Source organism: Leishmania braziliensis, chromosome 21 (genome assembly GCF_000002845.2).
Source record: "Leishmania braziliensis MHOM/BR/75/M2904 complete genome, chromosome 21".
NCBI classification, from domain to species: Eukaryota; Euglenozoa; class Kinetoplastea; order Trypanosomatida; family Trypanosomatidae; genus Leishmania; species Leishmania braziliensis.
Window position 1 is genome coordinate 261,128 of NC_009313.2, and position 10,198 is coordinate 271,325.

General features: G+C 58.1%; 1 protein-coding gene across 1 annotated transcript; it reads left to right on the forward strand.

Moving 5' to 3' along the window:
• Positions 1-2,220: 2,220 nt before the first annotated feature.
• Positions 2,221-5,781, forward strand: LBRM_21_0910 (conserved hypothetical protein; the record flags this gene model as incomplete). Its single annotated transcript, XM_001564747.1, has 1 exon — positions 2,221-5,781. The coding sequence occupies one exon, from the start codon at positions 2,221-2,223 to the stop codon at positions 5,779-5,781; it is 3,561 nt and encodes a 1,186-aa protein (XP_001564797.1).
• Between the last annotated feature and the right edge of the window lie 4,417 nt (positions 5,782-10,198).

Sequence of the window (10,198 nt, forward strand, 5' to 3'; positions counted from 1 at the left end):
CTCGTCTTCTCCGCGCTACGTGTAGGCGCACTTACGACGGGAGATACCCGACGAATCGGTGGTGGAATTGTGCAGCTTTGTTACCAGAAAGACTCGCGAGCTGCTGCGGCCGTTGGGTAGCAGGTCCAGCAGCAGCAAGGATGCTGCGCTGATGCAGGTCGTACTTCGGATGACCGTGCCGGCCATCCCACTGCGCAGTGTCGGATCTCTGACACACTACACCTCGAGTACAGTACACGTCGCCTGCAAGGTTCTGAGTCACCTACAAGACTTCTCGTGTAACCAGAGTGCAGTGTAACGGCGAAGTTGGCAGCGCTGTGGTAGCTAACTAAAGTACCCCTTAAAGCAGGTCGCTCGACCCTGCAGCGCCGCGCGTGTGCATGACTACCCACAGCCACTGCAGGTGGGCTTCCCACCTGCAGTATACGTGCGCGCATAATCGGCCGACACGACTACGGAGCTTGTGCATGCTCTCCCTCTCTCTTTCACGCATACGCACTGTGGGTTTACAGCGGGAAGCAGCCGTTCCGAAACTCGGGCGTCCATCTCGTCTCTTCCTTCTGTCTTCTCTTCGTTGCTGTGCGTGTTGTGTTTTGTACGAATTCGTGATGGTGGTGGTGGTGTTGAGTTTCTGCAGCGGTAGGTCTGAGGAAGCAGCGCAGCTTTTGGTTTCTTCGAGCTAGCTTCCGTTCTCCCATCATGCACACCCTAGGCGCTGCTGATATACGCGCCAACAACGTGTGTGGTCTCGCTGCTACTCAACGACAAAGAAAAGGAAGAAAAACAGACACGGCAGTGGAAGAAGTGGCACGGGCGATGGTGCCGGTCATGTGCGCTTGAAAAGGCGCAAGAGCGGCACGTGGGGACGTCACGCCCACAGTTTTGCCTCTCTTTTTCATTTGCTTACGAATACACCACCACGCCGCATCTTAGCTAATGCGATGTGAAAATGCATCATGCGCAGCGGTGGCGGCTGAGGTGAGTCAAGAGTACCCCCTCTCGATGGAAAAGAAAGGAATGCGGATCACCCCCCAGCGTACAATCTGCGGAGAGGGCTAACGATTCCATCAAGCTGTGCTGGCTCTTGTACGTCTGTGCCCGTACGTGCGCGTTCCTGTGTGCCTGTCACTGTGCTGCCTTATCGTTCTCTCGTATGGCTTCGTTTGTGTTCACTAGTCCTTTCCTTTTCTTGTGTGTCTTGCCTTGCCCCGGGGTGTCTTGTGTGTGCACTGTGTGGCAGCTGAGAAGCGTTCCATACGTTTCCTTTTTTCTTTTCTCTCCCCCCCTCCCCCCTGTGCGTGCTTTCTGTGTGCGTGCAAAACAACCCATTTTTTTTTTTTATCAAAGTTCACCCGCACGCACACGCGCACACACTCAGGCAGACGAACCAAGGAAAGTGGAAACGAGTGAGAAGAGCAGAGAGACGCTCCCACCCTACACTCCCCCTCCTCCTCCACCTACACACAAGCACACAGCCACACTACCCTTCCCCCTTCCCCCACGCCACGCACAGACGAGGTACAGGCGGGGGACCGGCGCCAAAAGGGAAAACATTGAAGCAGGAAGCGAGCTTAAGTAAAAGCACAAAGCCGTTGAGGAAAAGGAAAAGAAAGAACAACGGCGTAACTAGGTATGCCGCCACGCATGCATCGCGGTGGTGGTGGCCAGGGCCCTGCTCCGCAGCAACAGCAACAGCAGCCACCACCACCACAGCAACAGCAACAGCAGTCACCAACACAGCCACCGCAGCAGCAGCAAGCGCTTCCACAGCCACAGCAGCAGCAGCAGCAGCAGCAGCAGCAGCAGCAAGGCTACGGCAATGGCACAGGTGGGCCGCCGTCGCATCTACACGTGTTTCATCATCACACCGGCTACAATGATGGTGGCCGCGGCGGAATGCCGCCACCGCCGCACAGTGGCAGCAGCGGATCGAACAACATGAACAACATGGTGTATGGCGGCGGCAGTGGCGGTGGTAACGCGCCAACCTCGCCTGTGTACAGCGGTGGTGGTACCACCTACGGCGGCAGCAAAGGTAGCATTCCTCCCCACATGATGTCCCCGTCCCCACACCCGCAGATTGTGGGGATGGGGAGCGAGTACGCCCCCCGCATGCAGACGTCCCCCTATCCCCAGCAGCTGCCGCCACCGCCGCAGGGTGGTGGCCCGAACACGCCAAACAGCATTGGGCGCCGGGTCCGCACGCCTGGTCCATCAAACATGGGGCCACCGCCTCAGCAACAACAGCAGCTGCCACCGCCACCGCCACAGCAGCCGTATTACGGTGGCAATCAAGGCGGAGGGATGGGCTACAACCCGAATATGCGCGGTTCTGCCCCACCGCCGCCGCCACCGCACATGGAGCCATCGCCGAGCTTCGTCAATAGCGCACCGCAGCAGCCACAGCAGGGGATGATGCGCGGGGATAGCGGCTATGGCCCTGATATGGACAGCAGTTCACCACCGCAGAACAACGGCTATCGTGCTGGCCAGCCACCTCCGCCGCCTCTACAGCACCCGCAGCAGATGCACATGCAGTTGCCTCTCCTACAGCAGCACTACCAAGCCAACGGTGGCTACGGCGGTGGTGGCGGTGGGCGTGGGATGGGTGGTGGGGTGCAGAACCCGAACATGCAGATGCAACCACTCCCACAGCAGCAGCAGCACATGATGGGGGGCGGCAGCAATGCACCAAACAGTTCAAGCCGTGGCATGATGGGGGCAATGGGAGGCAACAAGCAAATGCAGCCGGGCCCTCCACCCCCACTGCAACAGCAATCGCAGCCTGGAATGAACAGCAACTGGGGCTCGCCGCTGCAACCACCGACGCACATGCCGCCAAACTTGTCTCCGCCGCCGCAGGGGCAGCCACAGATAGGTGGCATGCAATACGTCGGCGGTGGCCCGGTGCCGATGGTGGGCCGTGGCCGTGTTCCTGGGCCGCGCATGGGTGTCGGTAGCATGGGCTCGATAGGTAACAGCATGGGCGCTCCGCCACCGGCGCTACCACAGCAGCAGCGCCAGCCGCCGAGTGTGATGGGCGGTCTTGGTGGCCCGCAGCAGATGCCGGGTAGCGGCAACATGAACCCACAGATGATGATGCCACCAACACCGCAAGGTGTGCAAGGGCCCATGATGCAGCAGAGCGGCGGTGTCCCGGGCATGTACGCTGGAGGCATGGATGCCAACATGATGGGCGCGATGGGCGGTCCTCCGATGGCGGGGTACATGGACGCTGACCCGCGTGGCGATCTCGCCCCACAACAGACCCTCTACGAGTTCCTCATGGAGAAGCGACTGCTGCGCAAGACAACCCTGAGCACCTTCTTCCCTGAGGACTACGACGCGAAGCGCGACAGCCGCATCACGATTGCAGTGGACGGCAACTACATGATCACCAACCTCCGCGCGCAGCTGCAGCGCACCGATCCGCTTTGGTTTCTGCATTCCTGCCTGCCTGACTGTCTGCTGTCGCTTGTGCACAAGCATGTGGAACAGATGCGTGCGCACCACCTGGAGCCGTTATGGGTGCTGAACGGTATTAGTATCAATGGCGATGTGGAGGCATTCTTGCCGAGCCCGGACGAGCTGCACTCGCGCGATGCAGTGTGGGCGAAGCTGAACGAGGGCCTCGAGCTCCCCACGCAGGACGAGATTACGGAGGCCTTTGAGACGTCTTCGGCCGTCGGCGAGGACGTTCTGCGAGCCATTCAGCGCTTCTTGCGCACAGAGGAGAACGTGGTCTGCGTGACGGCGCCGTTCCTCAACTGGTGCCAGATGTGCACCCTCCACAAAGAAGGCATCGCGCAGCTGCTGATGGGCCCTCCGGAGATGCTGATGGTGCCCTACGACGACATGAAGGCGATTGCCGAGGTGAACCTGCAGACGAGCGAGGTGGCTTATTACGACCGCGACGAGGTCCTGCGCGAGCTCTTCCCACGTTATGTGACGGATACGTCCACCGCCGCGGCTGGCGATCGCTTTCTCGACTTTGGGTTGCTCATCGCCTCGCACCCGGCTATCACGACCGCCCACGCGAGTGTGCAGCTGTCGACGCAGAGCATCTACGAGGAGCTGTCGACGCCGCACCCGAACTTCAACACCCTTCGCGAGTTCATTGACCAGTACGAGTACCCGCAGAACCAGAATGAGCGCCCCAATCTTGAGAAGCTGAAGCACTCGAAGGGTCGGACGTACATCCAGTACAGCCCCGTCTTCTCCAACCAGGTGACGTCGGAGTCTTCTCTCGTATACTTCAAGCGCATCCTAGACCCCAGCCTGACGAACGCTAACATGCCCAACAATCTGTCTGGCGTGTTTGGCTACCTTGTGCCGCTGTCCCTCTTCTACTTTCAGTTCACTGGCCTGCTCTCGGTGGGCCTCATGACCGCCGTCACCCAGCTTTACATCCGCGATGAGTTCCCCGTCGCCGACACGGAGGAGTACCACCACTTACTGCACCCTCTCATGGCACTACGCGGGCAGATCATCTCGCAGATGGTCTCTCGTATCAAGGCGGATGCGCACGGGCAGCGCCTCGGCAAGATCTCATGGGTGCGATGGTTCGACTCGATTCTCATGAGTGTGCTGCCGCCTGATCGTCTCATCGTGCTGGACGAGTGGAACCTTAAGAATTCGCCGGAGCTTGCCAGCGTGCCGGATGATCAGCTGGAGAACATCGACATGTCCATGGTGTTGTCGCTCAAGTCGTCGGTGATGTGCATCCCGGCGCCGCAGACGCCGCCTAACGCGTCCCCTCGTGATGCGCCGATCTTATACCATGGTAAAAAAGAGACCTTCTTCGCCATTTTGCTCAAGACGTTTGACTTTGTCGGCTACTTTTCCCACTCCGCAGATCCGATGGATGGCGCCGAGTTGGTGTCGGAGCCGGTGCAGGCGATGGTGCAGGGCCAGTCCGCCCCCGAGGACCAGAGCAACGGCTTGGACGGCGGCAAGGACGACCTCCCCGAAAGCCCCTCAGACCCGAACATGGCCGAGCAGCGCGTCTTCTTCACAGCTTACCTTAGCATCTCCCTCGAGCGCTGCCCACAGGAGTTCCAGTGCGCGCTGGTGCGTTTCACCGAGCTTGTACGTGTCAGCACTATCAACTCCATCGCCTTCACTTTCGCTGATACCATCGAGCTACAGCACGACGAGGACGGCGCGCTGGTCGACCCACCGGAGGTGCTGCTGGCGACGCGCATTGCTTGCCTTGTGTCGGTGCCGTATCAGGAGAAGGCGGACGAGGAGTCGGCGTTCGAGTGGGCTCCGGTGTACAGCCGCCAGCTGTGTGCCTTCACCGTCATGTCACGTGTTATGAACCGCAGCTTGCGAGTGTTAACGGAGGCCATCGCCGCCGCGCTGTTTCTCTCCGGATTTAGTGACTGCTCGCTGGAGGACTACGACAGCATGGCGCCGCTGCTCCCTTTCGGCGACGTGCCCAGTTCACTCGGCGGCCTACTACTGCACTACGTCCTCGTCTTCCCGCCTGACTACGAGGCGAATTGCCAAACGCCGGAGGAGCGCTGCCACTTGCTTGAGACGAAGTTCAAGGCAATCCCGAACATCCAGACCCAGCTGCGCCGCGTCATGGAGTTTACCTTCCACGCACTCTACCTGCTCAACGTGTACATCCTGCGCGACCCGAGCATTGTGAGCTCGCCGGAGCTCGTCGAGACGGACGTGGTAGCGAACGCGCTCAACCTGCTGCATGAGAAGTGGGAGCTGCACCTCGACGGGCCGGCCCCGGAGGACGTGCATGGCTACTTCCAATTTGAGTAGAGAGAGGGGGGGAGGGACGTAAAAGGAAATGGGATTGGAGAGACCTCAATTGAGGGGCTTTTCTTTCTCACATTACCTGGGGATATGAGAGAAGAGAGGGAGAACGCGGGCCGTCAGAGGAGGAGGCAAGAGGGGGGGAGGAAGCGGAGTGACAGCTGGGCGAGGAGGGGGGACGTTAGCACGCCTCATCCTCTTCTCTCTCTTTCCTCTGTGCTCTTTCTCCCCATCAAGTCTGCTGCTGCTGTTACGATTGTTTCTCTCCCCATCTTGTTTGCTTTGCCGGACTGGCTTTAGATCTCGCCATGGGGCTTAGCTGCAAGCGCGTGTGCATATGCTTGTACGTGGACGTGTGAATTCGGTCTGAGGTGGGGTGAGGTAATACGTCTTCGCTGATGCTGTTCCTTGTCGAGTACACCATTCTGCTCTCCCTCTCTCCCGTCTTTTCTTTACCCTCTCCCGCCCAAAGACAATATCTGAGGCCCGTGCGTGTGTGTGTGTGTGTGTGTGTGTGTATTGCGTTCTCTGTTGGCTTCGTTTTCCAAGTCTCTTTCTCCCTCCTACACCTTCCTCCCTCCCCCTCTCAGCTGCGTACTCCTTCATCTCTTCCATCTTTTCCCCATGTTTCTCTCGCTCTCTGAGTCGTTCAACTCTCCGGATGTGCACGTTTTCTTCGCCCCCCACCCCCACCCTTCTTTCTCCCTCTTCTCACCAGCGGCGACAAACGAGAGGAGAGGAGAGGAGGGAGTGTCCGCGCAAGAATGCTGGTGAGCAGCAGTGTAGTGTTAGCGGCAGCAGCAAATGCAATCACAGGCACTGCCACCACTACTGCCGAACTGTACTCCTTCCCGCAAGCTCAAATCATCGTTGCGCCCTCTCCTCGCGCAACAGCAACAAAAAACGAAAACCTTTTCGCTTTGGCTTCAGCGAAGTGTATTTGCCTGTGTGCTTGCCTGTGTGTGCGTGAGGGTGGGTGTGTGGGTGGGGGTGGGGGTGCTGTGATGGTGGTAGACAGAGAGCCCCCCTCTCCCTTTTTTCTTTTTGCGTTTCTCTCCGGAGTCTGTCACTTTTCCTTTTGTTTCGGTGTCGTCAGCGGTTTTGGTGTCTTTCCCCCTCCCCCTTTCTCTCTTTCTCTGTGTGTGTGTGTGTCTGTGTATCGGAGTTGGTTTGTCTGTGTACGAGGTCTCTCTCGCTCTCTCCCTCCTGTCTTTTCCTTCGTTTATCGTTCTCTACCCCGTTGTCTGATGTGACCGATGCTGCCTTTTTTCCTTGAATTTTTGGTGCCCCTTCCCCCCCTCTCTTCCATTTCCTTCGATTCATTCGAACGGTGGTGAGCATGGGTGCATGCGCGTTTGCCGGTGCGCGCGGGAACAGCTGCGTGCGTGCGTGGCCTTGCCGATGGTTGGTTGACAGTTTGGATGCCGTTCTCTTCCCTTTTTCTTTTTGTTTTCTTACCTGTCGTTGTGCATGTGCTTGTGTGGCGTTTGTGTTCCCCCTGTCAGTGTTCAGGCGTGCCCTGGGCAGTAGTGGTGGTGGGTGTGGCTGGGGGGGGGGAGGGAGGCTAACCAATGAAAGAGAACAAAATGACAATGCGAAGGGGCGGCGACGTGGTAAGCAAAGGAGGGAGAAAAGAAAAGACAGGAGTGGAGAGAGTCGATGGCGAGTGATCCCCGCAGCTTTATCGTTCCCCCCTCTCCCTCTCCTCCCGCTATCCTTTTCATTCTTGTCTCTCTTTATCAAAGAAGCCAGCGAAGGCGATAGCTAAGGTGGGTTTTGTAGCCACCACCACGACTAACCCCCTTCCCTCCTCCCTCCCTCTCCACCAAACCTTCCTCCCAATAAACCTGAGAAGAAGAGAGGGAGTGTGCCCGTCAGCACGAGCCTCCCCCTCCTCCTCTCTCCTGCTGGTGCTGTCGTCGTCAGGTTGTCCCTTTACGTGCTAGTGATTCGCTGTTTGGTTTTGGGGTTTCCTTTTTGTATTTCGTTCTTTTTGGCGACGTTTTTCTCCTTGGCTTTGTGCGCGTTCGGCTGCGGCGCCGTTGCTGTCATCGCTGTTGTTTCCTTTTCTCTCTTCTCGTTTTCGCGTTGGAGCCCCCCCCCCCCCTCTCTCTCTCTCTCTCTTTGTCTCTCTCTGTGTGTCTGTGTGCGTGTGTGCGTCTCTCTCTCTCTCTCATGTTGTTTCTGTAGTGAGTTGGCTGTCGTCGTCGGCGGCGTTCTCGTTATTTACCCCGTGGCATTTCATACGGTGACGTCTCTCTTTCTCTTTGGTTGTTGCGTGACTTTTGCAGGCCTCACTCTTTCCCTCCCTCCCCCCTTCGTGTAAGTGCCGCCTGAATACGTGTGCTCGTGCGAGTTGCGCGAGGGCTGCTAGAGAAGTACTGGCGAATTTCTCTCGGAGGAGTTTTAACTTTTTTTTTCTCTTCTCCTCCTTTTTGCTCATCTCTCTTCTTATTGGTATCCTTCCGCATCTGTGTCGTCGTCTTCTCTCCTCCTCCCCCCTCCCTCTCTCTCTCTCTCCCACTTTCTCTCTCGCTCGTACCCGTGGCACCCCTTTAGTCCCCCGTGTGTGTCTGCGTTGCGTTGGCTTATCAGCACTGAGGTGCCCTCCTCGCTCCCTCCCCCTTTCTCCCGCCCTTTTCTCGCTCCATTGCGTTCACTCTCTGTCTCGTGTTTGCATGTGCGCTCCACAGGCTCTGCCCCCGCGCGTCTCTTCCAGAGGAAACGAGAGAGACACGACAGTGAATCCTTGAACGCAACGGAGTAAGGAGGAGAGGGAGAGAAGAGCCAACGACACCTCTTTCCCCCCTTCCACAACGAACAACAGTGGCGGAGGAGTGTTCCTGTTCATGTACTAAAGTCCGTTGCCACACTAACAACGGCCGCTGCCTCGTTCACCGTGCCTCTCTCATCTGACCCAATTCCACCCTTGTGTTTACACAGCCATTCGTCCATCCCCACAGACACACTGCGGCAGGCACATCAATGCTCTCCTAAGCCATCACTCTGCCGAAGGGGGTTCTTCTTAACCTTGGTCTCTCTCTTTCTCTGGGTGGGTGGAGAAGGGACCTGTGTGCGAGTTTGTGTGCCAGCGTGTTTGGGAGTCTCGCTGGTGTGGCGTGTCTCTGACTCCACTCGAGCTGTCCTTTTTCCATCCTTTTCTCCTTTGTGCTCTCTCTGCTTCCTTTGCCCTCCCCCCTGATGGCGGGGCAGGACCCCCCTCCCCTCCCTGTGCTTGGTGTATCCCAGGGCCCAGTATACCCCCGCGCCCTCTGTGTGAGGAGGGCCCAGCAGCCCCACTTTACCCCTGCCAATGCCAGACCACCTCTGGCGGTGACAGGCTCTGGGCGGCACTGCGGGCGTTGGTGCCATCCGTGTGGTGCGCAGGGTGTCTGCATGACTCGGGCGTGCTGCACCCGGCTCTCGCTGCCTGCTGGTGCGGGGGGCCTGGGCCGCGCTGGGGGGGGCGTGGCGGGTGGCGGCCGGCGCGACAGGGCTGCTGTGGGGCTGTCTGCGGTGTGTGTGTGTGGGGGTGGGGGGGGTTTGGGGCGGGTGCTGTGCTCAGATGGCTGAGCCGGTGCCCTGCTGCTACGCGCGTGTCTGCGGCGGCGTTGCACGACGCGGTGGGCCTGTGGCAGGCCGTGGGCGGGGTGGGGATCCACTCGTGTGTTGTGTGGCGGAGAGCGGACATGTGGGAGGTATGAATATATTTCTTGCATGGTGTCTCTCTCTCTCTCTCTCTCTGTATCTTACTGTTTAGCGTGTGAAAAGACGCCTCTACTCACGAGAAGACTGTGGGGTTATCGTGTGCTTGTAGATGCTGCCACGTCAGTGTGTTTTTTTTTTGCTGTTGTTGCTCTTGGTGTTTTTGTGTTTGCCGCGATTAGAGTACACCCTTCCTCCTCCTCCTCCTCCTCCTCTCTTTCTCCTCTGTGGAACGCACGAGCCTCGTGGTTGGCGATGTATGTTGGTTTCCTTCTTTTATTCGTATTCATCATCACCATCTCCCTCTCTTTTCAGTTGGTGCGTTCTCCCGCTGTGTGTGTGTGTTTTGCTGGCTGTGAGGGAGGAGGGGCTGAGGTGTATATATACTGGTTGGCTTCAATCTGTCTGTCGACGTTTTTATTTCTTCTCTTTGCTCTTGTCTTCTTAGGTGCACTGAGCTCTTTTTTTTTTTGAGTTTCTTCGCTTTGTCCTGAGGAGTGTCTGTCTCTCTGTGTTGTGTGTCCTCCCCCTCCTCACGTTGTGTTTGCCTATGTGTGAATCACTCTGCATGTGCCTGTGCGTGAGTGCGCTGCGTTATATCGCTGACGTTTAGGATGCCGCACGATAGGGGGTGTGGTGGAGCCGGGAGAGAGGGGGTGCGGGGGTAGGGGAGGGGAGGGGACAAGTGAGGATTTCTTGTCTGAGGCATTACTGGGGA